Source organism: Lontra canadensis, unplaced genomic scaffold (genome assembly GCF_010015895.1).
Source record: "Lontra canadensis isolate GAN:19392208 unplaced genomic scaffold, GSC_riverotter_1.0 scaffold1, whole genome shotgun sequence".
NCBI lineage: Eukaryota > Metazoa > Chordata > Mammalia > Carnivora > Mustelidae > Lontra > Lontra canadensis.
The window spans coordinates 65,578,410-65,606,242 of record NW_022630995.1 but is presented as its reverse complement, the minus strand read 5'-3'; the positions used below and the strand labels follow the sequence as shown (position 1 = coordinate 65,606,242).

At 44.4% G+C, this 27,833-nt stretch overlaps 1 protein-coding gene across 4 annotated transcripts in view; it reads left to right on the top strand.

The window, feature by feature from the left end:
* GRK4 (G protein-coupled receptor kinase 4) overlaps positions 1 to 27,833 on the top strand; it is a 93,213-nt gene that overhangs the window by 43,096 nt on the left and 22,284 nt on the right. For all 4 annotated transcript variants that reach the window (XM_032855952.1, XM_032855928.1, XM_032855942.1 and 1 more), the window contains exons 5-9: positions 2,371 to 2,471; positions 8,320 to 8,412; positions 9,301 to 9,364; positions 13,074 to 13,214; positions 19,399 to 19,589. In XM_032855952.1, the coding sequence (XP_032711843.1) occupies positions 2,371 to 2,471; positions 8,320 to 8,412; positions 9,301 to 9,364; positions 13,074 to 13,214; positions 19,399 to 19,589 (590 nt within the window). The remainder of the gene's footprint in view (positions 1 to 2,370; positions 2,472 to 8,319; positions 8,413 to 9,300; positions 9,365 to 13,073; positions 13,215 to 19,398; positions 19,590 to 27,833) is intronic.

The following is a 27,833-nucleotide window of genomic DNA, read 5'->3' as shown; positions in this document are numbered from 1 at the left end:
AATTTACTTCTCTTTATTCTTTGCATATTTATTAGTGGTTTTTGATTAGTGGTTCCTATTAGGGCGATACATAACACCGTCATACAACAGTCTGTATTAAGTTCATGGTCGTTTAAGTTTGAACCCATTCTTTACTCCTTTCCTTCCCACATTTTGAGTTTATGATGTAATATTTACATCTTTTTATTTTGTGAGTTCCTTGACTGTTTTTACAGAAGAATTCATTTTTACTGCTTTTGTATTTCCTCCCTTCATACCATCCTTTTTGGTTTTCCTTTCCATTGAAGTCACTTTTAATATTTCTGGCAGGGCTGGTTTAGTGATAAGCTCCTTTAGTTTTGTTTGCCTGGGTGAATCTTTATCTCTCCTTCTTTTTTATTTTTTAATAAGTATTTTATTTATTTATTTGAGAGAGAGAGTGCACAAGCAGGGCATGGGGTGGGGAGGGGCAGAGGGAGAAGCAGGCTCCTGGCTGAGCAGGGAGCCTGACTTGGGGCTTGATCCCAGGACCCTGAGATCATGACCTGAGCCAAAGGCAGACATAGTAAAGATGGAAAAATGCCTCATTTCTGTTAGATCATTTAAATGACACCTATTAATGGCTATAGTTATATCAGTATTGCTCATTTTTAAAAATGAGTTTTCTATATTGTATATTTCAACTTTGATGAAAGTATTTCTTTGATTTGTAGAAAACCCAGTTTTGCTCTGCTAGCTTAGCTATACCACTGCCAGAAATCAGTCCAGAATGCATTTCTCATGCCTAATGACAAACTAAATGTGTAATTGAACATGATCTGGGTATCTTTTTCAATAACTCTGGAAAAAAGTTTTGTTATGTGTTTTCTTTCTCTGAAATTTTCTAGTTGAGGATTTAGAGAATGGGAAGCTGGCATGTAGGGACATAATTAGTGAGAATGTGAAGTGGTAGGGCCTTTTTGGAGGTCAGCTTTGCAATGAATATCAATGTTTAAGAGACAGGTATCCTTTGAGCTAGTAATTCTACCTCCAAGAATCTGTCTTATAAAAACACCATAGTACAAAGATAGGCATAGCAGTGGTGTCTGCAGAGGAAGAAATGGGTAGCTAGAATGTGTCAGAAGGACAAATAAACACATCCTCTGGAAAACCATTCAGTCTTTGGGAAAATACAGTAGCTTTCTCAGTTGCAGCACATATTTACAAAACTACATATATATTTTTATCACCTTTGTGTGAGAAAAAATCGTGTATTTCTGAGGGTTTGTGTCCATGTGGATGTGTTTACATTTTTTTTAAAAGATTTTATTTATTTATGTGACAGAGATCACAAGCAGACAGAGAGGCAGGCAGAGAAAGAGGGGGAAGCAGGCTCCCCGCTGAGCAGAGAGCCTGATGCGGGACTCGATCCCAGGACCCTGAGATCATGACCTGAGCCGAAGGCAGAGGTTTAACCCACTGAGCCACCCAGGTGCCCCTACATTTTTAATTGTGACAAAAAAGACATAAAGTTGATCATCGTAGCCATGTCTAAGTGCACAGTTCAGTGGCATTACACATACTGACGTTGTGGGCAGCCTTCACCACCATCCGTCTCCTGAACTTTCTTTCTCCTACAGATCTGAAATTCTGTCTCTATGAAACACAGCTCCCACTTTCTCTTCCCATTCCATGTTCTGTCTCTAGTATTCTGACCATTTGAGGGACCTCATAGAAGTGGGATCATACAGTATCTGTCCTTTTGTGGCTGGCTCATTTCACCGGGCATAATGTCCTCAAGGTTTATCCGTGTTGTAGCAGGTCAGAACGTCCTTCCTCCTTGAAGCTGAATGACATTCCCCTGCATGGATGGACCATGGGGTTCATCCATTCATCTGTCAGTGGGCCCTTGGGTTGCTCCCACCTTTTGGATATTGTGCATAATGCTGCTGTGGATATGGTGTACAGATATCTCCTGGAAAACTTGCTTTCCACTCTGATTCAATTTGCTTAGGAAAAGATCTGAAAAGGTGGACAACACAGTGAACTCCGGAAAATGACACCAGGGCAGCAGGTGAAGGTGGCCCTTTGACTTATTTCAGACTCTCGATGTTGTACTTTTTTTTTTTTTTTAAGATTTTATTTATTTATTTGACAGAGATCACAAGTAGGCAGAGAGGCAGGCAGAGAGAGAGGAGGAAGCAGGCTCCCTACCGAGCAGAGAACCTGATGCAGGGCTCGATCCCAGGACCCTGGGATCATGACCTGAGCCGAAGGCAGAGGCTTTAACCCACTGAGCCACCCAGGCACCATGTTGTACTTTTTTTAACAGTAAGCATTAGGTTCTGTTTATAGCTGGTAAATTATGAAATCACTAACTATTATGCGTTTGGTTTGTGCTGTATCAAAAAGGCGGCAGCCCCTTTACCAGAAATACCTGCCCGTGTTTTGAGAGAATGTCGGTTGAGACTGAAGCAGAACCCCGGCAAGGACGTCTTTGAGGAATGCACGAGGTAAGCAGCCCCTGCCATCCCACACAGCCATGTGGCTGACAGCAGATGGAGGCTTACAGGGCCTCTCTCTGCATGACACCAGCTCTTACCAAAGAACTTTCCCAGTTAACGCAGTCACTTTCACTGGAGAGATGTGCATGAGGGGTGATAATTACACAGATGGAAGGGACGCACTGAAGTGGGTCACATCATGGAGACCCAGTGTTTGTGTGTAGCTTTGTGGGTCCCTGTCCCTCCACTCGGCCTTCTGAAATGCGTGTGTGTGGGATAAAAAGATTCCCATAAAGTGTTGTTTTTTAAAGCCCTAGGCACTTGCATCTTTTCTCTAGATGTTTGCAATACAGACAGGAAAATTCCAAGTGAAAGCACTTTGACTAAATCTGGCTTCTGATGTACACAGGGAGAAAGAATGGTTTCTGGACTGATCTGGCCCAGAACACAGAGTCCTCTGTCCAGTCAGGCAGCATTCGGGTGTCATTTCTCCTAAGATCCATTCAACAGAGGCTGGTTCATGCTGGTTCTCTGTTCAGTGCTGTGTCCATTTCCTGGGGCAGCCATCACAAAGTCCCACAAACTTTGGTGGCACAAAACAGTAGAAATGTATTCTCCGGGCTCCTGGGGTGCTCAGTCAGCTCAGGCCATGATCCCAGGGTGGTGGGAAGGAGTCTTACATTGGGCTTCTTGCTCAGCTGGGAGCCTGCTTCCCCCTCTGCCTCTGCCCTCTCCTCCCTGCCACTCGTTCTCTCACTGTCTCTGTCTTGCTCTCAAATCAACAACAGAAATTTATTCTCACAGTTCTGGAAGCTGGGAGTCTGAAGTCAAGGTCTCTCGAGGACAGGATCTTTCCTTGTCCCTGCTTGTCTCCCTAGTGTTTCTGGGCCTGCAGCTGCAGCATTTGAGTCTCTGCTGTCTTTGTCCTTGTGTTCTCTCCTCTTCTTAGAAGAGCACCAGTCCCATTGGATCAGGGCCAACCCCACTCCGGTATGACCTCATCTTAACTCATGGTATTTGCAAAGACCCTTATTCCAAGTAAGGCCAATATTCAGACACCAGGGTTAGGACTCAACATATCTGTTTGAGAGAAGCATTTCAAGTCATAATAGTTTGCTTCTTTGGGTCGAGGTTATGCTAGAGAACAAAATAAAACATTGCGGACTGAGTTTTCGTTCCTACGGGCCTTAAAATAGGAATTGCAGAGCCTCAGCTTATTGTTATTATTTCAGATAATATTAAGCACTTATTTTGTGCTGTCATTGATCTAGTTTCCAGGAGTAAAATGATAAGCAAGGATGAGTTGATTCTCTACTTCTAGGGAGTTTTTACCCAAGTGGAATGTCAGTTTCCTATTGGGGCCATAACAGATTGCCACAGACTTGATGGCCTAAGACAACACACATCTATGTTCTTTCAGTTCGGGAGGTCAGAAGTCTGAAAGCAGTATCACTGGACAGAAATCACATTGTCTGCAGGTCCTTGCTCCATTGAGGATCTAGGGGGGAATCCATTTTTCTTGTTTTTTTCCGGCTTCTAGGAGTGCATTACTTGGCTCGTGGCCCCTTACTCCACCTTCAGAACTAGCCATACAGTGTCCTCAACTTTCTCTCTGCTTCTGACTTTTGGAAGCCTTTTTTTACTGTATACGTCCACATCTCCCTTGGACTCCCTCTTACAGTGACATGTGATGGCATTTAGGGCCCACTCAGATAATCCAAGATCGTTTTCTCATCTCAGGCCCCTTAACTCAGTCATCTGCAGAATCTCTGTTGCCAGGAAGGGTGATAGTCACAGGCTCCAGGAATAGGGACCTGTGTATGTTTGCATCATTGATTATTCAGCCTACTGTAGGCACTGAGTAAGTTGCCAGGGAGGGAGTGCTGAGGGCACGTCTCCTAACCTGGGGCCCCGAGAAGAGCCTTCACAAGACCTTTCCCTGCAGGCTGAGGAGGAGGCCAGGGAGCACAGAGACCTGCAGGGGGAGGGGCTGGTCAAGGATTACTGCTGCTTCACCCCAAGAGGGCCAGGGAGAGGGTCCTTATGGTTCCCTCTCCCTGGTCCTTATTCCCAGGTGCCCTTTCTGTCACTTGGCAAGTGTTCACACAGGAGTCCTCACATGACCTTCTGGAGGTCAACCCTCATTTGACAGAAGAGGAATGGAGGCCCAGGGAGCCAGGGAGAGCAATTAGAGTGACCCATTTCACTGTGGCAGTTGTTCAGGTGATGGCGGCCTGGCCTGCCTAGTGACAGTCATCAAGGAGACAGATGAATGGATTTCAGAGAAATCCGTGAGGCTGCTGGGCTAGGGAGGACAATACAGTTTCTTTGGGGACACATTTGAATTTGAGTTCTTTTCTGGACATCAAGCAGAGCTGAGACATCAACCAGCAGCTGCAACTGGGGTGTTCCTGGAGAGGAACAGGAGGCAGGATCTGGGGTCATAGCCCCTGTGCAGATGTGACCAAGGCCGTGGGGGTGGAGGCAAGACCTGGGCATATGCACAGAGTGGGGATTGAAGAGATGAGTGCACTGAGAGCAGATAGGCACAGCCCCCTTTCTTCTCCCCCTCTGTATCCCTCTGCTCCTACTGCCTGGTTCTGTCCCCTCCCTCCAGTACAGGGCCCCAAGCTGGAACTGCACTGGGGGAGTGGGCCTCCTTTGCGAGAAGGCATTGCTTGTTTGACCGCTTCTCTGGTAGAGCAGACAGGCATGGCCTCGGGTCTCTGATGACTGTAGTCCTGGGGTTTCGTAGTGAGAAGTAAATACATTAACTATACTGGACTTATAGTTAAAAAAAAGATGATAAAAAATAAAAGAATCAGAATTCTCCTTGGCTTCACGTGAGCCATTTGTGAAACTGGAAGGGGCCAATCTTTGGGCGCATGCCTTTGCTCTTCCAAGTCCTCTCCCCCGTGTGCACACGTCCTAAGCTCCTTCCTGTACCTGTGAGGTGAGAGTCCTGCCACGGTAACAACAGACAGGGAGGCTTAGGAACTGAGTTACTCCTCCTAGTGACCAGGAAGTGGCCATGACGGTTATCCTTATTCGGCAGCTTGGGGGATGGAGGCCAGAGAGGTTTGGTAACCTGCCCCAGGCCTTTCTGCTGGTGGGAGGCAGGCTGCTTGAGGACAGAGCAGCCAACATCCACCCATGGATGCATTCCCTGAGAAGGGCCGTCACCAACCTGGTTTGCATGCCACTTTTGCTAAGATCCCACTTTTTGGTTCCATTTTCATTTTGCAGAAACTGCTAGAAAAAATCTAAGAATTCCTAAGTAGTCACTTCAGATACTCTGATTTTGCCCTCTCGGATGTTGGTGTTAGTTTGTAGACACGGGGAAGAGCGCCAGATCCCATAGGCCCTTGTGGTGGTGTCTCCTGGGGGGGGCACCTTTGTGGGGCACATCCACAGTGTGGGCGTAGGCCTGTCTGGCTCCAACACCTCAGTTTCTCCCCTCCTGTGCACAACAGTGGGCGTCGGCAACTGGAAGAACACATGGTTGTGATCAGTCACTCTCTGCTGCCCAGAGTATTCCTTTGTGATTTAGAATTACCAAAGAACTGCATCTTGTTTCAGAGGTGTGTGTCTCCCTGGTGTACAGATCAGCAGCTGTGGAGTGGAGGGTATGTACCCTGTGCTCTGAGACAGGGTGCCAGCAGCCAGGCCGCCCCTGTGCCACATCTCAGGTCATCGTCAGTCATTTCCGCGTGGCTGTGCCTCTTCGTAGGCAGTGTGTGGCAGCACTGCCCCGTCCATGTTTCCTGAGGATGACGGGAGTAGGGCAGAGCCTCAGTGAAGCCATCCTGGGCTGAGGGTCTGGCCCAACCCCTGGAAGATCTCTGTCTGTCAAATAAATAAATAAAATCTTTAAAAAATTTTTTTTTAAATTTTTTACCGGACAGATCACAAGTAGGCAGAGAGGCAGGCAGCTAGAGAGAGGGGGGAAGCAGGCTCCCTGCTGTGCAGAGAGCCCGATGTGGGACTCGATCCCAGGACCCTGAGACCAGGACCTGAGCCAAAGGCAGAGACTTAACCCAAAGAGCCACCCAGGCACCCCTTTGGCTTACATTTTTATTTTTTTTAAGCAAGTTTTTTTTTTTTTTTTTTTTAAGATTTTATTTATTTATGAGAGAGAGAGAGAGAGCGAGCACAGGCAGACAGAATGGCAGGCAGAGGCAGAGGGAGAAGCAGGCTCCCTGCAGAGCAAGGAGCCCGATGCGGGACTCGATCCCAGGACGCTGGGATCATGACCTGAGCCGAAGGCAGCTGCTTAACCAACTGAGCCACCCAGGCGTCCCTGGCTTACATTTTTAAAAAGAAGACACAAACCTTCCACTAGCCATCAGAGCAATGATGTCACATGTCTTGTGCTTCTGGAAAACCCCTCTGTGAAAACGAGGTTTTTGGTTTTTAAAGGCACATGATATCTTAGCATGATTACAAATATAGTTACATTGTTAACCCCACCCCCCAAATCCATAGGGATCCTTAGAACACGTTTTGAGGATCACTGTGCTATAATATTAGTTAGGCCAAGAATTTTTTAATAACCTCCTTTAACAAAATAAAGTAAAATCAAGTGGCTTGCTAAGAATTCTAACAGTCAGTAAAAATGCTGGAATTATTCCCAAGCCTCTTGAGATACTGGCCTAGTAGCAGCTCCCCATGAAAACTATGATCTTTACCCATTTGGGTTTTTGACCATGCTTGGGAGATCCTTTCCTTCTTCCTTCATCTGGGTGACTTCTACTTCAACTCAGACATCACCTTCACCAAAGTGTCCCGAGTATATCCTCTCTCAGGGGAGGTGTTCTGGGCACGCCAGGCACTGAGCCACCCAAGCGCCCCTAATGAACTATTTTAAATAATAAACTACATTCTGTCCCTTACCTACTCTACAGATAAGAATTTTATTACTTTTGTAATAGATATGAAATAATATTTGTATATAATACAATAATAATAATATAAAATTGTATACATTTTGTAATAATATCAAATTGTATAAATTTTATAAAATTCTAAATAAAACTTTAGGAGCATGGCTAATTGTTAAAATTTCTTCTGGAAATATATAGCAAAAAATAGTTCATTGGAGGGTGCCTGGGTGGCTCAGTGGGTTAAAGCCTCTGCCTTCAGCTCAGGTCATGATCTCAGGGTCCTGGGATCGAGTCCCACATCGGGCTCTCTGCTCGGTGGGGAGCCTGCTTCCCTTCTCTGCCTGCCTCTCCGTCTACTTGTGATCGCTCTCTGTTAAATAAATAAAATCTTTAAAAAAAAAATAAAAACATAGTTCATTGGGTACTTTAGTCTCAATGTTAAAAAAAGGTTCTGTCACATATTAACATTTTCTACAATATTATATTGTAATATTATATTGTAGATAAATAAAATAATAAATAAAAAATAAATAAAAAAATAAAAAATAAAATAATATTATATTGTAGATATAATAATATCTACAATATTATATTATAATGACTATTATAATCATTTAGATACTCATTCTAATCTTACATACCAAATGTTTACCATCCCTACTGAAACACAGGTGCTTGGATGCATGTGTACACACACACACACACACACACACACACACCCCTTGAATACATATATATAAAAAGAAACTTTGACTTTGGGAGGGTAAACAATTTCATTTCTTTTGAATTCTTGCCTTCATATTTTTACTGATAACATCAGAAATGAGTGTGGAATTCTATAATTGCAAAATTTGATGTATTTAATTATATAAAATGATTGACTTCCCATACCCAGTGTTGATGAATATTCTGAAACAGTTGTTTTCATATTGTAATGCAATAAATGTATATAATTACGTAAAATCTTTTTCTAGAATTGTCCATAACTACTTAAGTGGAGAACCATTTGAAGCATACAAAGAAAGCTCATATTTTTCTCGATTTCTACAGTGGAAATGGTTGGAAAGGTATGTTCTGATTTAAAATTCAACAGAAACAAGTAGTAACTTCTCACAATATATACTGATTAATGTATACTTTTCCATCTCTCAAGATAATATTGGAAATCTTGGGCTGGATATGGTATTGCACAGAAATTATTAATATGTGTTATGTAATTTCTTCTGATTTAGTTGACTCTTTTCTCTCCTTTTAAAATGACAGTCAGCCCTATGGACATAGTAGTTAGAAAATAAAACATATCCTAGATTCACAGAAATAGAACCTGAAGTACACTGGTTCAGTCTTGCAGGACTAGCCACATAGACTCAGTCAAGGGACTTGACCTTCATGAGCATCAAGTCCCTGAAAACAGAGGAGACAGAGAGGCAGGCAGAGAGAGGGGAAGGGAAGCAGGCTCCCTGCTGAGCAGAGAGCCTAATGCAGGCCTTGATCCCAGGACCCTGAGATCATGACCTGAGCCAAAGGCAGAGGCTTTAACCCACTAAGCCACCCAGGCGCCCCTGCTTAATTCTCTTAATGTAATGGAAGGAATCCCACCCGAGGGAACCCTTGCCTCAGACACTCCCTTTGAACAGCGCAGTGTCATAAGGAAGGCCAGGACAGGAGCTAGGTAGGCTTTTGGCTTTAAAATAACATTGTGGGGGCGCCTGGGTGGCTCAGTAGGTTAAGCCTCTGCCTTCGGCTCGGGTCGTGATCTCAGGGTCCTGGGATTGAGCCCCGCATCGGGCTCTCTGCTCAGTAGGGAGCCTGCTTCCTCCTCTCTCTCTCTCTGCCTGCCTCTCTGCCTACTTGTGGTCTCTGTCTGTCAAATAAATAAATAAAATCTTTAAAAAAAAAAAAAACATTGTGATGTGACACCTGAAGCTGAAGCTTTTTTTTTTTTAATTAATTAGGCAACCAGTAACAAAGGACACATTTAGACATTACAGAGTTCTAGGAAAAGGCGGATTTGGTGAGGTAAGTAATATGGGACTAGCTATAAGCAATACTTCTAGAAAAGTTGAACAGCAAGGTACTTGAGAGACATGAATGTGTCAGCTTTACCAATACCTTTATTTCCTTACTGTGTATTTTGGGAATGATTTAGCCAATCACAAGAATTAAGATTGAACTTCAAACAAAAGTACTTTGCTACCTGCTTTTAGAAGATTCAGAGATCTGGAAAGAAAAAAATCACCGTCTTCATTATTTTTTTTCTTTCACTATATGTTTCTTAAAAAGTTATTTCCCCGCAAAAAAAAAAAAAAAAAAAAAAAGTTATTTCCCCGCATCCGATTATTTGACATTCAAGCTCAGTTTGTCTTGATGGAAAAGATGTTTCTTTCCATATTGCCAAATTTCTTTTTTTTTAAATGTTTTAAATTAACATATAATGTATTATATGCCCCAAGGGTATAGGTTTGTGAATCATCAGGCTTACACGCTTCACAGAACTCACCATATCACATACGCTCCGCAGTGTCCATAAACCAACCACCCTCTTTACACCCCCTCCCCTGGCTACCCTCAGTTTGTTTTGTGAGATTAAGAGTGTCTTATGAGTTTGTCTCCCTCCCGATCCCATCTTGTTTCATTTTTTCCTTCCCTACCCCCTAAACCCCCCACTTTGCCTCTCAAATTCCTCATTTCGGGGAGATCATATGATAATTGTCTTTCTCTGATGACTTATTTTGCTCAGCATAACACCCTCTAGTTCCATCCACGTCATTGCAAATGGCAAGATTTCATTTCTTTTGATTGCCGAATTTCTGTTGCTCTATTTCCGTAATTTAAAACTAGCCTAAAAGCTGATATAGTACAGAGTATATTATTGAGTGTGCTTATTGATCTCAACTCTATGTGGACATGTATGTGCTTCCACACCTATATCAAAAGATACTAGAAAATGTGTAAATTTAGGAAAATGTTAAGAAAACTACTTAGGTAGTTGGTGGTAGATGGTTGGTTGGTAGATGATCCAGTATGATGGCCCTCCTAGATAGAGACTCTTGTGCAGGGCGGACAAAGAATCACCACAGTTCTGGTTAGGTCATTAAAAGAGGTGTTAATTGCCTCATTCCTTATCTGGAGTGCTCATATTCAGTTCCAGCATTTCTAACTCCCCAGAGCGGGGACAGCCGCCGGGAACCGAAGCTGCATGTGTGGTCAGAAGCAAGTTAAACTGCCGGCTTGTGACTGAAATCACCCATGCTCCCAAATTCCCAGGGAAGGCCTAAACCAAAGCCTCAGAGATCCCTCAACGTGCATTAGGCAGCAGACCTAAGAGGCCTCATCCCACAAGGGAGGCCTGTCCTCCATCTGGGCTAGGCTGTGGCGAGACATTGGCTCACGTCACCGTTACCTCCGGGGAAGAAGAGTGGTGTTGTGCCTGACACAGTTCTGGAGACCTGTTGGAGCATTTCCAGTGAGCCGTCTACACGCTTGCTGTAACCGTTCCAGGCCAGAGATTCTGTAATAAATGCATCCTCTGCTTGAATACCTCCTCAAGCAGACAATTTACTCGTGCTTTTTAATTCGTGCTAGTCTAGGTGCCTCCTTAGCGCAGTAGGAAGCGCGTCAGTCTCATAATTCGTGCTAGTCTGCCTTTCGTGATGTCCGAGTGTGGAACTCAGATTCTGTCCAAGAACAGAGGATGGTCTGAGCTCTTGTGTTTACAAAAGAATGTAGCTCTACTTAGAGCCACATGGAGGTTTTAGCCACGGACGTAGTAGTAACGTGTTAGCAAATTTTAACTGTTGTGAAAGATGTGGTATATTTATATTTATAGATTATTTTTTAACACATTTACTTGTATTTCCACACAGAAGATTGTACAGACGCACACAGAGTTCTGGTTTTTCACAGACCTGTTCTGGATGTGCCATTTGTTGCACTGAGTCTGTGGGGGAGCAAATAGTCCATTTCCATTGTGTGTCCCTATCAGAGGAAGCCCCGTGACCCTAATGCAGACAACCTCAATGCCTTTGAAGTCTATATTCCAGTGGTGGATTTACTTTTTCCAAATGCTAACACCTCTTCCAGCGGGTTTGCAAGGACAAACATTTTGGTCTTACTTTGTTGACCACAGTGCTTTTCCATAGGCTTCAAGTCCCCCAGAATAGATTTGTGGGGTCCTGCGGCGGCACCGAGGGTAGAGAGTCAGTGGTGTCTCTGCGCGCATGGCCGCAGAGGCAGCACAGAGCCGTGGAGAGGACTCATGGGCAGCAGCTGGGCTTGCTTCCTGCTGTGTGACTGCAGCCTCCCCATTTCCTCCTCCTCACGACAGGGACACGATCCCTGCTGCCCTAGCTGGTGGAGCAGCGAATGGGTCTTCGTGTCCAGATGAGAGTACGGTGTCCGGCCTTCTTACTTCTTTTCCCTTCTCTTTCTTTGACTTGGCAGTTCCACTTAAAAGAATCTGTGATAGGGGTGCCTGGGTGGCTCAGTGGGTTAAGGCCTCTGCCTTCGGCTCAGGTCATGATCCCAGGGTCCTGGGATCAAGTCCCAAGTCGGACTCTCTGCTCAGCAGGGGGCCTGCTTCCTCCTCTCTCTCTCTGCCTGCCTCTCTGCCTACTTGTGATCTCTGTCTGTCAAATAAATAAATAAAATCTTTAAAAAGAAAAAAGAATCTGTGATAAAGAGATATACCAAGATTAATGTGCCAAGACTTAATGGTGAGAAAATGAGTAAATAAATTTTGGAGAAGTCAGATATTGGGAGAACTTTAATGATGAGAAAACAGTCACACTGTAAGATGAAAACAGGAGATTATAAAATATTTTCTATTCTGTAATATAAGGTCAGGTTCCCCACCCAAAATTCAGGAGGACTCACATGGCTACACGGTTAGCGTGGAATTCCAGTGAGTTTTATCATTGTTCTTACTAGTACTTCCAGTATTTTCCACAATGAACTTTACATTTTATCAAGATCATATTATTGATGGATTAAAATGATACGTTTCTTGTTTGCTTATAAGGAGACTGTATCTGTGTATGTGTGGTATGTACATGTGTTATGTGTGTGAGGTGCGTACATGCCTGTGGTATGCGGTAGGTGTGTGTGGGGAGTGTGTGCGTGTGTGTGTACGCGGTGGGTATGTCTGAGGTGCATGTGGTGAGTGTGTGGTATGTGTGTGGCAGGTGTGTGTAGGTGTGTGGTGTGTGTATCTGTGTGTATGGGTGCTCGGGCAGTGGATGGGAGTCAAAGGAAACAAGGTAGCCCCATGTTGACAGCCCAGAAACTGTGGGATAGCTACTTGGGAGCTCATTATAGCCCCATCTCCACTTCTGTGATTTTGGACATTCTTTCCTAGTGGGAAGGTAAGTGATGTGTAAATAGTATTTTAATAACTAAGCATGAAAGTTTATGAATTCTGTGCAATATCTTATATTCTTAAACTTTTTAAAAGAAAGAGGAATCAGTTTAGTTTTGAACACTGTGGCCTTGTGCAAGGACTGAAGGACCCAGGGAGACCCTGGCTGACCCATCATGCTGTGTCACCTGTGAGCAGCAGGCAGAGCGTGACCCCCTCCTCCCCTGTCCAGTCCACTAGCCCCTTGCGACTCTTCACCCGTGGGGCTGATCCTGGAGAAATGGGGCTTGGTTGTTGCTGGTAGTGGTGGTGGTGGCAGCCTAAGAGGTGGCAGGTGTGTAGAAACCTTTTTTCCACTTTTTTAAAAACTAGGTTTGTGCCTGTCAAGTGCGAGCTACAGGAAAGATGTATGCATGTAAGAAGCTAGAGAAAAAAAGAATAAAAAGGAGGAAAGGTGAAGCCATGGCTCTCAACGAAAAGAGAATTCTAGAAAAAGTGAATAGCAGATTTGTAGTGAGTATCTGGGTTTAGTCTTTGCTGAGGATGGCACGGTGAGGACCGCTTTCCTGGGCACCCCTGCTACTGGGCCCACTGGCACTGCCTCCACGCCGGCAGGGGTGTGGGCTGGGCTGCCTGGGCTGGTGGTGGGGATGGAGACCGGGGACAGTCTGGTTGTGCTGGTGGCCTCTTCCCTATCCATTTCTTACTGAACACACACACAAAACAGTGGGGCCTGGTCTGTGGGCTTCTCCTTACACCCTGCAGCAGGCTTGTTACCAGTCAGGGCCCTCCCCTCTCCCGGGAGGCAGTGCTCATCCTGGGCTGTGGGACCACTGTCTCTGGAGCCTGAAGGCACTGTCCTGAGTCCTTGTCTCGGCGAGGCCGCAGTCTGACACTGGCCCAATGTACTGCTCACTTTCGGCTAGGGTTCCCTAAATGTATGGAGCGTCAAGTCCCACCTTCACCGTGTCAGACAGGGGTCGGACGAGCGGGGCTGCGGTGAAACCGGGACTCTCCCATGCCCTATGCTGTACATGAGGTGCTGTGATGTTCATCCCGAAACTTAGCTATTGTCCCCCACTTTGTGTCTCCTGAAGCATCTGTGGCAACAGGCGGGTCTGTGTGAAAGAAAACTTAGGAAAGGACTTGTGGTATCATGCTTACTTCCTCCAAATCACTTGTCTTAGGACTGAGGTTTGCTGCTTTGCACTGGGGGACAGACTTTGCACAGAGTGGCCTGCACTGCCGTCCTCTACATTTACCTCTGGGTGTGACAGGTCTCTCCTCGTGCATTCCACGAAAATCTTTAATACAACTGGCTCGTCATGGAGTTCTTTCCAATATGTTTATGTAACTACCTTGAAACACAGAAATCCATAATCTACCTTTGTGAAAGGGACATAATACCAGTGGTTTATTCTGTTTAAAGGAAATATTTTTGTTTCTGTATTCTTGGCCTGTCCCAAGGAACCTAGAAATATTTTCCTTCATCCTTTTTTCCCCTAAATGACATATAATTGACTTGACAATATCTTGTTAATTTCAAGTGTACATCATAGTGATTCCATATTTTTATGCATTATGAAATGATCCCTGTGATAAGTCTAGTTGCCATCTATCACCACCCTGTTATTCCAATATTATCAACTATATTTCCTATGTTGTACATTACATCTCCTTGACTTATTTGTTTTATAACTAGAAGTCTGTACCTCTGTTTTTTAAAGTTTGCTTATTTATTTAAGTAATCTCTACACACAACATGGGGCTTGAACTCACGAGCCTGAGATCAAGTTGTGTGCTCTTGTGAATGAACCAGCCAGGCGCCCCGGGGTTTGTACCTCTTAATCGCTTCCGCTTCCTTTCTGTCCGCCAGCCCCTCCTGCTCTGTTAATCAAGTTTGTTCTCCGTGCCAGAGTCTGTTTCTGTTTTGTTTATTAGTTTGTTTTGTTTTTAAGATTCCGCATATGAGTGAAAGTATATGGCATTTGTCTTTCTCTGGCTGACTTATTGCACTTGGCATCATACCCACTACGTCTGTCCACGTTTTGGAAGTGGCAAGATTTCAGCCTTCTTTATGGCTGAGTCATATCACACTGTATGTATGGACCACATCTTCTGTATCTTTTCATCTGTGGGTGGGCACTGAGGTTGCTCCTGTGTCCTGGCTGTTGTAAATAAGGCTGCGATGAACCTAGAAGTGCAGATACCTCTCTGGATCAGTGTTTTCATTTTCAGAGTCCAGAGTGCTAACCATTACACTATGGAACCGTGGTGTTTTCATTTTCTTTGGATAAATACCTAGAGGTACAATTGCTGGATCATATGGTATTTGTTTTTTCTTTTTTTTAAAGATTTTATTGATTTGTGAGAGAGAGGCAGATAGTGACAGAGATAGCGAGAGAGAGCACAAACAGGGAGGAGAGGGAGAAGCAGACTTCCCACTGAGCAGGGAGCCCGATGTGGGGCTCAGTCCCAGGAGCATGGGATCATGACCTGAGCTGAAAGCATATGCTTAACCAACTGAGCCCCCTAGGTGCCCCTAGTTTTTCTTTTCTGAGCAACTTCCATACTGGATTCCATGGTGGCTGCACCAACTTACATTTCTGTCAACAGTGTACAAGGGTTCCTTTTCCTGCACATCCTTACCCACACTTGTTATTTCTTGTTTTTTTGATGCTAGCCGTTCTGATGTGCGTGAAGTGAAATCTCATGGTGGTTTTGATTTGCCTTTCCCTAATGGTTAGTGACGTTGAGAGTCTTTTCATGTGCCTGTTGGCCATCGGTGTGTCTTCTTTGGAAAAACATCTATTCAAGTACTCTGCCCATTTTTCCATCAGGTTATTTTTCATATTAATTTATGTAAGTTTTTAAAAATATATTTTTAATATTATCCCCTTATCTGATATGTGATTTGCAAATTCTTCCATTCGGTAGGTGGCCTTTTCGTTTTGTGGGTGGTTTCCCTCACTGTGCGGAAGCTTCTTAGTTTGTTGTAATCCCATTTATTTTAGCTTTTGTTGTTCTTGCCTCAGTAGACTGTGTCCCCCACCCCAAATATTGCTAAGACTGATGCCAAAGCACTTCCTTTGGTTTCTTCTAGGAGTTTTATGGTTTTACTTGTTATGTTCAAGTCCTTAATACATTTTGAGTTAATTCTTGTGTGTAGTAAAAGGTAGTGATCCCGTTTCCTTCTTCTGCATGTGGCTGTCCAGTTTTCCCAACACAATTTATTGAATGGACTCTCTTTCCCCCATTATATGTTCTTGCCTCCTTTGTCATATATTAACGGAGTATATATATGCATTTATTACTGGGCTCTATATTCTATTCCACTGATCTGTGTGGTTGTTTTTATACCAATACCGTTCTATTTTCATTATTACAGCTTGGTAATACAGTTTGAGATCAGGGAGCACGATGCCTCCAGCTTTGTTCTTTTTTCTGCAGATTGCTTTGGCTCTTCAGAGTGTTGTGTTATTTTATACAAATTTTAGGATTATTTGTTCTAGTTCTGTGAAAAATGCTATTGGTATTTTGAGAGGAATTGCACTGAATCTGTAGATTACTTTGGGTAATATGGACATTTTAACAATATTAATTCTTCCAATCCGTGATGATGGTGTATCTTACCGTTTTTTTATGTTGTCTTCAATTTCTTTCATCAGTCTCTTACAGTTTTCAGAGTATAGGTCTTTAACCTTCTTGGCTAAATTTATTCCTATGTATTTTATTACTTTGATACAATTATAAATTGGATTGTTTTCTTTTCTTTTTTTTACGGTAAATTTATTTATTTGAGAGAGGGAGTGTGCACATGTGAGCGGGGAGAGGGACAGAGGGAGAGAATCTCAAGCAGACTCCCCACTGAGTGTAGAGCCTGATTTGGGGCTTGATCCCACAACCCGTGAGATCATGACTTGAGCCAAAATCAAGAGTTGGATGCTTAATCGACTGAGCCCCCCCTGGTGCCCCTGGGATTGTTTTCTTAATTTCTATTTCTGACAGCTTGTTATTAGTGTATAGAAACACAACCTGCTTCTGTATATTAATTTTGTACCCTGTGACTTTACTGAAATAATTAATTAGTTCTCAGATCTCTTTGGTGGAGTCTTTTGGGTTTTCTATATATAACATCATGTCATCTGCAAATAATTTTACTTCTTCCTTTCAGTTTAGATGCCTTTTATTTCTTTTTCTTGCCTAAATGCTATGGCTAGGACTTTTAATACTATGCTGAGTAAAAGCGTCAAGAGTGGGCATCTCTGTCTTGTTCCTTATCTTAGAGGAAAAGCTTATAGCTTTTCACCATTCAGGATAATGTTAGCTGTGGGTTTGTCATATATGACCTTTATTATGTTAAGGTATGTTCTTTCTATACCCACTTTATTGAGAGTTTTTATCATAAATAGGTACTGAATTTTGTCATGAATTTTTTCTGAATCTATTGAGATGACCGTATGATTTTCATCTTTCATTTTGTTAATATGGTGTACCACCTTGATCTGTTTGTGGATGTTAAACTATCCTTGCATCCCTGGAATAAATCCCACTTGATCCTTTTAATATATTTTTGAATTGGATTTAGTAATGTTTTGTTGAGGATTTTTACATCTATGTTCACCAGGGATACTGGCCTATAATTTTCTTTTTTTTGTAGTGTCTTTATCTGGTTTCAGTATCAGGGTGATTCTGGCTTTGTAAAATGAATTTGGAAGCCTTCCTTCCTCCTTCAATTTTTTTTTAGAATAGTTTGAAAGGATAGGTACTAACTTTTCTTTAAATGTTTGGTAGGGAGGTGCCTGGGTGGCTCAGTGGGTTAAGCCTCTGCCTTCGGCTCAGGTCATGATCTCAGGGTCCTGGGATCGAGCCCTGCATCAGGCTCTCTGCTTATCGGGGAGCCTGCTTCCCCCTCTTCTCTGCCTACTTGTGATCTCTCTCTCTCTCTCTCTCTGTCAAATACATAAATAAAATCTTTAAAAAAAAATAAATGTTTGATATGTGGTCCTGGGGTTTTGTTTCTTAGGAGTTTTAAAATTACTGCTTCAGTTTCATTACTTGTAATTGGTATGTTCATATTTTCTGTTTTTATGTGATTCAGTCATAGAAGATTGGGTTTCTAGGAACTTACCCATTTCTTCTAGGTTGTCCAGTATGATGGTGGATAATTGTTCATACTGATCTCTTATGATTCTTTGTATTTCTGTGGTGTCACTTGTAACTTCTCTTTCATCTCTAATTTTTAAAAGAATTATATATTTATTATTGATGAATCTAATTAGAAGTTTATTGATTTTATTTTTTCAAAGAACCAGGCTTTAGTTTAATTGATCTTTTCTATTGTTTTTGATCTCTATTTCATTTATATCCACTCTGATCTTTATTATTTCCTCCTTCTACTAACTTTGGGCTTTGTTCTTTTTCTAGTTCCTTTAGATATAAAGTGAGATTGTTTATTTGGCATTTTTCTTACTTCTTGGGGAAGGCCTGTGTTGTTATGATCTTCTCTCTTAGAGCTGCTTTTGCTGTGTCCCATAGGTTTTGAAAAGTTGATTTCCATTTTATTTGTCTGAATGTAGTTTTTGATTACCTATGTGAGTTTTCCTTCATCCTTGATTATATTTTTTTCCTCTCTGTTTACAGTTGATCAGTGGGTTATGACCTGAACCTGTGTCATTCGTATCCCCTCCTCCTTCCCACAGCCCACCCTGACTGGCCCACAACATGGTATGCACGGGGACAGGCCAACACTTTTTATATATCTAGCCAAGTTATTAGATACAATACTAGTCACAAATACTTAGAAAATTAAAACTTGTAATTGATACCATTTACAATAGCATCAAGAAACATCATAATCTAGGCAAAAATATATTTAAAATATGCAAAACTTCTACACTGTGATCTAAAATGCCATTATGAGAAATTAAAGAAGGTGAAATAAATGGAAGGATACCAGGTTTATGGATTAGGACAGGCAATGTATGAAGATATTTGTTTTCCCAAATTGATAAATAGATTAAATGAATTAAATGCAGCCCCAATCAAAATCCCAGCAGGATGTGTGTGTGTGTGTGTGTGTGTGTGTAAACTGACCTACAAACCAACAGAACAGTGGGAAAAAACTTGGGCAGGTATTTCACACAAGTAGTTCCAAATGGATAAATATATGAAAAAGTATGACAAGTGTCTCCTGTATTTGTATATACAGAGAAATGCACATTAAAACCACAATAAGAGACAACTATTCCTTCAGCAGCATTGACTGACAACATGAAATGTTGGAAGGATGTGCAGTGGCAAGACCTCTCTTGCACTGTGGGAGAGGGGGTATTAACTTTAATTTAACTTGTATGCTGAACGTGGGTGTTCTAGTAGTGTGGAACGTAAGTGCTCAACAATTAGAGCATACCTTAGATGAATCATGATCCCAAGTGTCTTTGTGAAGTTTTGCCATCTACCCACTTAGCTATAGAAAGTTCTCTCCTCTCAGTATAGAACTCTGTAAGATCTTGGACAGCTAAAATGTCCAAGAAGCCCCAGATGCACGGAATGCATTTTGGTGAAGCATATGGGATTCGGGTGTTGTCGTGATAAACCTAACATGGAGTGTGTGAATAATGTTCGCAAATAGAGGAAATCACCAAGGAATGAGCAGGTGTCTGTGCTTTGTTTTTTATGATGCTGTTGTCTTTAGGTTAGTTTGTGCTACACTTACGAAACCAAAGATTTCTTGTGCTTGGTGCTAACCATTATGAATGGAGGGGACTTGAAGTTTCACATCCACAACTTGGGCAACCCTGGCTTTGATGAGGAGAGAGCTATTTTCTATGCCGCCGAGCTGTGCTGTGGCTTGGAGGATTTGCAGAGGGAAAGAATTGTGTACAGGTAAGAACAGCATGAACTCCCGGGGCCTGGGAGACTGTTCATCCTGAGCCTGAGGCTCCCACCGGGCTCCCTCCGGCCACCCAGGTGCCTGGGCAGGAGGGCTGTGGTGGAGCCCTTGGTGGCCATACATAGGGTCTGGTCACTCCCACTGTTGGGAATATGGTCAATTAGCAGTGGACCTTGGTTTTCATTTTAGTTCTCTTTGATCTCTAGTAGGTCAGTTTTATTTGTTAAGTTGATCAAATATAGGCAGTGTTATTCATGTAAGCATGAGAAGAGCCCATTTCTAAATTAGTTCTATTTAGGACTCTGGGCTCTGTTCCAACAAAATAGTGTAATAATTAAATGTCTCAAAATAATACTTTATTTTAATATTTTGCACCTTAGAATTCACTAAAGAAAATTTAATAGGTAGAATTAAATTAGTATGATCAAATATTTAATTTTAGGGAAAGCAGTCCCTCCAGTCACCCTTTGGGTGTTGAGCTCCTGGGCTCTGACACCTTTCTTGACCCTTCCCTGTGTAGCTCTGTCCCTTTACCTCTATAAGGACATCTACTTCCAGATGTGGACCATTGCCTATGGCCGTTTCTCACCCTGCCATTTCCCCTACATTCCAAGGGGTCTGTGTATCCCCTGCCCTCACCTGCCCCATCCAGTTGGTCACCAAATCAGACCTTGATGTTTCCCTACATCCAGGTTTTGGGGTCACTGGCTTAGTTCATGTCTTCCTCAGGTTACCTGGCAGGCAGACAGTTGAATGGTCTCGCTGATGCCAGTCTTGCCCCAGTTCCTGCTCTGTGCAACTGATGACAGGCCTTCCTGTGGTGTGGATCCCATCCTGTCATAGCAACCCTAGCTCGGAGCCCTATGGGCCTGGCTCTCCTGACCCCGTATGGTGCCGCCCCCCGGCTGATTTCTCTAGCCGGGTGTCCTGCACCCCAAATGGGGACTGTCTGCTTTCGTAATGTACACGTACTTCTTGAGTGTCCTCACATTTTCATACCCTTGCACATGCGGCCTGTTGGTTGGAGGCATTTCTTCTCTGCAGCCCCTCTGCTTGCATTCGGAGAAAGTGTAGCTCATCCCTAAGTTCCCCACCCTTGAGAATGGGGGTGTGTGCTCCCCGGGGGCATCCTCAGAGCACCTGTGTTATCCCACTGGAGGGCTGGTCACTCCAGCTGCATGCATCTCAGAAGCCCTTTCTCAGATCCCTGTTCTCACGAACTCTTGGCTCTGTCTCACGTTGCCTGGAGGCACCTTAGGATCTCTCGAAGGCCGGATCACAGGCCTGGCCATGGGGCTGGACAGCGCCCCTGAGGTGGTGCACCGGGGGCAGACTGCTGCCTTGGGAGCCATTCCCGTGGACACAGGCCATGTCACCACACTCACAGGGAGAGACGGGTGGCCCACGAAGCAGGGAGCAGGCCTGGAGGAGCTTGATTCCTCTTTCACTCCGGGAGCACCTCAGAGTTCAGTGCAGTTCAGTGCAGGTAAGCCCTTCTGCTTGCTTCCGGTGAAGACGTGCACCAGACCTCGTTTCATTGCTCGTGGCCTTACTGTGCTTCGCATGCACTGCCTCTTTTACAGACGGAAGGTTTGTCACAACCCTGTGCTGAGCAGGTCCTGTCTGTGCTGCTTTTCCAGCCACGTGGGCTCCCCTCATGTCTACATCACGTGTCGGTCATTCCTGCAGTGTTTCAAGCTGTTTCATTATTGTACTTGTGACCGTGATCTCTGATCTCCGATGTTACTGTCATCCTTGTCTGGGGTCACTACACGCAGCGCTCACGTAAGATGGTGGACGTAACCAGTGCGTGTTGTGCCTGTTCTCACTGCTTCACCCACCGGCTGTTTCCCTCTTTCTCCTCCTTGGACCTCCCTGTTCCCTGAGACACAACAATATGGCAGTTAGGCCAAATAATGACCCTGTAATGGCCTCTAAGTGCTCAAGTGAAAAGAGTCACACATAACTCACTTGAAATGAAAAGCTAGAAATGATTAAGCTTAGTGAGGAAGGGATGTCTGAAGCCGAGATAGGCCAAAAGGTAGGCCTCTTGTGCCAAACAGCCACGTTGCAAATATGAAGGAAAAGTTCTCCGAAGGAAGTTAAGAGCGCTACTCCAGGGACCACATGAGTGGTAAGAAAGCCAAATGGCCTCATCGCTGATAGAGAGAAAATTTGGGTGGTCTGATAGGAGATCAGACCCGCCCCAGTGTTCCCTTAAGCCAAAGCCTAATCCAGAGCAAGGCCCTGACTCTCAAGTCCACGAAGGCTGAGGGAGGTGAGGAAGCCACAGAAGAAAAGTCTGCAGCTAGCAGAGTGGGTTCGTGAGGTTTAAGGAGACACAGAGGGGCGGGGGGAGCAGCATGTGCTGATGGAGAAGCTGCAGCAAGTTCTGCCGGAGATCCAGCTCGGATCGCCCACGGAGGTGACTCCTAAACAGCAGATTCTCCACATGTAGACACAACAGCCTTATCTGGGGAGAAGATGCCATCTTGGACTGTCCTCACCGGAGGACAAGTCAGTGCCTGGCTTCAGAGGTTCAAGGGTTAGGCTGGCTCCCCATTAGGGGCTAATGCAGCTGGTGACTTTCAGCTGAAGCCGGTGCTCCTTTACTATTCTGGAAATTCTTAGGACCCTTAAGAATTGTGCTACCTTTCCTGTGCCTGTGCTCTACCCACGGAATGACACAGCCTGGACGGCTGCATATCTGTTCACAGTGAGGTTTACCAAACGTCTCAAGCCCACTGTTGAGACCTACTGCTCAGGAAAAAAGGTTCCTTTCGAAATATGACTGCTCGTTGATGTTGTACCTGGTCACCCAAGAGCTCTGGTGATGTACGGTGAGATGAGTGCCGTTTCCCTGCCTGCAAACACAGTGTCCGTTCTGCAGCCCACGGAGCAAGGAGTAATTTTGACTTTGAAGTCTTATCATTTAAGAGACACGTTTCGCAAGGCTGTAGATGCCATGGATGGTGATTCCTCCACTTGATCTGGGTGGGATACATTGAGAATCTTCTGGAAAGTATTCACCATGCCAGACGCCATTAAGAAAATGTTCCCATGGCTCAATGTCAATACTAACAGGAGTTTGGAAGAAGTGAGCTCCAGTGGTGAGGACATTGAGGGGTTCAAGACCAAGTGGAGGAAGTCACTATAGATGTGGTGGAAACAGCCAGAGAACCAGAAGTGGAGCCTGGAGAGGCGAGTGACCTGCTGCCCTCGCAGGATAACACTTGCACGGGTGAGGACCTGCTTCCGTGGAGGAGCGAGGAAGGTGATTTCTTGAGCTGGAGTCTGCTCCTGGTGACGATGCTGTGGAGATGGTTGAAATCTGACAAGGACTTAGAGCATTGCATGACCTTAGTTGATAAGGTGGCAGGGCTCCTCTCCAGTTTGGAGAGGAGTTTTGCTGTGGGTGAAATGCTACCAGACATGCTGCAGAGAAATCATTTGGGAAAGGAAGAGTCCATCAGTGCAACAAATTTATTCTCTTGTTTTAAGAGACTGCCGTAGACACCCCAGCCTTCAGCAGCTCCCACTGTGATCACTCAGCCACCGTCAGCATCGAGGTAAGACCCTCCAGCAGCAAAAGATTACAGCTTGCTGAAAGCTCAGATGATGGTTAGCAGTAAAGCATTTTTTTAATTAAGGCATTCATTGTTTTGGGGTCACCTGATGGCTCAGTCGGTTAAGCGTCTGTCTTCGGTTCGGGTCATGATCTCAGGGTCCTGGGATCTAGCTTCACATCAGGCTCCCTGCTCTGCGGGGAGTCTGCTTCTCCCTCTTCCTCTGCCCTTCCCCCTGCTCCTGCTCTTTCTCGCTCTATCTCTTTCACACTCTTTCTCTATCAAATAAATAAATAAAATCTTTTTTAAAAAAGGTATTCATTGTTTTGTTAGACATAATGCTATTGCACACTTAATGGGTCTCAGTGTAGGGCAAACATAACTTTAATATGCCCAGGGAAACCAAAAAATTCGTTTGACTCATTTATTGTGATAGTCACTGAATTTTGACTGTCTAGACCAAATCCCTGTATCTCTAAGGTCTGCTCATTACTGGATTGGTTAGAAGATTTTCTTTTCCCCTAGCCTTTCACCTTGGGCTCCGACTTGCCCTCAGGCAGAGCAGGGGAAAGGCGTGGGCTGGCCAGCACTTAGTGGGAACTTAGTGCATGTCCACAGCACCCACCAGTAGGCGCCTGCCATTTGTTAAATGGATGACCCATGGCTTTCAGCCTCTAATGGTGCGTCCCCTCCCCTAGGGACCTGTCAAGCACCACTTTCATTCTTTGAAATTATTTCTTGTAGTCAGAAGTTGCCTCTTGACAACCTTTATCAGACCAGGTACCAGAAAGATGACCTTTCTTTTTGCAGACGGATGGTACAAATAAGAACGCCCTATGATCTCAGCACTCTTAGGTCAGAGAGGAGGCCCTCAGGCCCGGCTTTGAGCCACCTGTAGGGTACAGCATGTTCCTAGTCAGAAGGAGAGCCCGGGGGCCTCTTACTGTCGTCCGTGGGAGCTGCTCCAGGTGTGTCAGGCCTCACAGGCTTGCAGAATTCTTTCTAGTATAAATGATTTAAACTGGACCCAGGCCTGATCAGGGAAGGCTTTCGGGAGGACCTGGGACTCACCTGGCAGCTTGGCTAGATGGCTAAGATGAGAGCAGAGGGTAAAGGGATCATTCTTTTGGGGGAGATGTGCGCCATGTGTGCCTACTGGAGAAAGTGAGCAGAGGAGTCCACGTAAACCAGAGTGGTCATAAAGACAGGAGGATGGGGCACCTGGGTGGCTCAGTGGGTTAAAGCCTCTGCCTTCGGCTCAGGTCATGATCCCAGTGTCCTGGGATCAAGCCCTGCATCAGGCTCTCTGCTCAGCGGGGAGACTGCTTCCCTTCCTCTCTCTCTGCCTGTTTCTCTGCCTACTTGTGATCTCTGTCAAATAAATAATTAAAAATTTTTTAAAAAAAAGGAAGGAAGAAGCAAACTTGTTGGCTTTCTGTTGCCCGCCAGGCCCTAGGCTGTGTCCTTCACATCTGTTATTTATTTGGAGAACATGTTAAAATAGTTGCTAAAGGGACGCCTGGGTGGCTCAGTGGGTTAAGCCGCTGCCTTCGGCTCAGGTCATGATCCCAGTGTCCTGGGATCAAGCCCTGCATCAGGCTCTCTGCTCAGCGGGGAGCCTGCTTCCCTCTCTCTCTCTCTCTCTCTCTCTCTCTGCCTGCCTCTGTCTACTGTGATCTCTCTCTGTCAAATAAATAAAATAAAATCTATAAAAAAAAATAGTTGCTAAAATGCCCTAGCATCCTAGAGGCCCCCCCCCTTTTTTTTCCAGATACGATTTTCCTGGAGCATTTCATCTTTTTTTTGTCTGTCATCCTCTGCTGTTTGTTCAGATAAAATGCCTGAAACAACATCACAACAAACCACAGAAGGAGTGCTAGGCTCAGGGCAGTGTGGGCAAAGCCCTTCCAGGAGGGCGGGTGAACAGCAGGGAGGTGGCGTCCGACCGTGTGAGTGGCCCAGGTGTGTGGTTTTGGGGTGTGTAGTTTGTGTCATACCTTTAGATACATCTACTTGTAACATGGCTTTGTGTAAATTGTTCGGTGAGAAAAAGTGAGGGAAAGAAAGTAAGTGTGCATATAGAGAGAGCTTTGAGAGATCATAGTTTTCAGTGTGCAACCATATATCTAAGAAGTGACTGATTCAAACAAAACAATACATAAAGACACGGGTGTGGGCATGCATTTCCAGTCCAGCTGGGTACTTTCCCTTGCAGCATCTTTTCATGACATTTTGCCTGTTCATTATGCGGAAGTTGGAAGGGGACTCTTGTCTTTGGGATTTTAAATGTCCTTTAAAAATTAACCGAGGAAGGAGGCCCCTGGGAGGCTCAGTCGTTAGGCGTCTGCCTTCGGCTCAGGTCATGATCCCACGGTCCTGGGTTTGAGCCCTACAGTGGGCTCCCTACTCATCAGAAAGCCTGCTTCTCCTTCTCCTACTCCCCTTGCTTGACCGCCCCCCCATGTGTAAAATAAGTAAATAAATAAAAATCTTTAAAAAAATTAACTGAGGAACATAGTTTCTGTAAAATCAGATCAACTGAAATGCTTTTGGTTAGGGACAGACCCCATGAGTGCCCTAACACCATTTGAATATTAACATGCGGGAATGACTAATTCCTTATTAAATAGCACTTGAGTCTATGGACAGTGTGGTTGATCCTTGAACAGGTGGAGATTAGAGCATCAACCCAGTCGAAAATCCACATGTAACTTTTAACTCCCCCACAACTTTGCTACTCATAGTCTGCTGTTGCCTGGAAAGCTCACTGATGACATGCAGCTGATCACATTATTCTGTGTGTTCTATGGACTCTGCCCTATGCTCTTACCATAAAGCAAGCTAGTGAGAAGGAAATGTTACTTAGAAAATCATAAGGAAGAGAGCATGCATCACAGCCCTGGGACTGTAAGAAAACCCACATGTAGGGGGACCTAAGCCGTCCAAACCCATGTTGTTCAAGGGCCAGCTACACTTTCTTTTCACGTAAAAGCTTTTCCCAAGACTGGCCTGCAGCATCAGGGAAGTCTGGCCCAGCAGCGGCTGGCTGTGGAGAACAACCTTCTCCCTGTTCTTCAGCCGCTCTGCAGATGGCAGATTCTGCTTGCCATTGTTTGGGTAGTAAAGTGTCTTTTAAATTATAAGAATTATTTTACCTAATAATGTATAGTCTGTATGCAGGGGAATATGGCAAAAGGCTACGAAAATTTTAAAGACTTCGCTTTTTAAAATGGTTTCACTTTTGCCACTATGGAAAACAGTAAGGAGGTTCCCCCCAAAATTAAAAATAAAAATGCCATATTACCTAGCAACCCCACTTGTAGGTGTATTCTTTTTTTTTTTTTTTTTTTTAATATTTTATTTATTGATTTGACAGAGAGAGATCACAAGTAGAGAGGCAGGCAGAGAGAGAGAGAGAGGGAAGCAGGCTCCCCGCTGAGCAGAGAGCCCGATGCGGGACTCGATCCCAGGACCCTGAGATCATGACCTGAGCCGAAGGCAGCGGCTTAACCCACTGAGCCACCCAGGCGCCCCTTGTAGGTGTATTCTAAAGGATATATCCACAGTATGTCAAAGAGAGGTCTGCATTTCCGTGTTCACTGCAGCATTATTCAGAATAGCCAGCATCTAGAAACAACCTACATGTCCATCGGTGGTTGGTGGGTGAAGAAAATGTGGTACATGCATCCTCAATGGAGTTATTATTTGGCCATGAGAATGAAGGAGGTCCTGTTATGGGTGACAACCCAATGGACCTGGAGAGCCTCATGCTACATAATATAAGCCAGACACAGACAAATACTGCATGGTTTCACTGGTATGTAGAGTCTTTTTTTTTTTTTTTTTTTTTTTAAGATTTTATGTACTTATTTGACAGAGAGAGAGAGATCACAGGTAGGCAGAGAGGCAGGCAGAGAGAGAGGGGGAAGCGGGCTCCCCGTCGAGCAGAGAGCCCGATGCGGGGCTCAATCCCAGGACCCTGAGATCATGACCTGAGCCGAAGGCAGAGGCTTAACCCACTGAGCCACCCAGGCACCCCAACTGGTATGTAGAGTCTTAAAAAAAAAAAAAAGTCAAACTCATGGAAACAGAAAAATCACTAAGGGCTGGGGGGTGGGGGATAGGAAGAGGTTGGCAAAATGGCACAAACTTTCAGCTATAAGATGAGTAGCTGTGGATATAATGTAAAATATGAAAATAGAGTTGGTAACACTATACTGAAGAATTGAAATTTGCTAAGGGACTGAGACTTAAAAGTTCTCATACCAAAAAATGTGAGGTGGTGGGCGTGTTCATTAACTGGTGTGGGAGAATCCTTTCATAATTTTAAGGGGAAATAAAGTTTTCAATTTCATTGCATTTTCTAGCAATTACAGAAAGAATACAAAAACACCTAAAACCGATAACAAATGAGTGAGGGGCCAGAGATGCCTGTGTTGGCTGTTTCTCAGTGCTCTCGCCTGTCATGTTCCAGAAGAGTCAGCCTCCAGGCTCCCTCCTAACCATGGCCATGTTGTTTTGGGCACGTTCATCTTTGAAGAGCTCACACTGGGGAAGAGGGGCATCATTTCTCTGTCTCTGTACATCGACCTTTCTGTACATCCCATACAAGTAGAATCAGCATGTGACCTTTTGGTTTTGGCTTTTGTCCACTACCGTAATGTTTCTCAG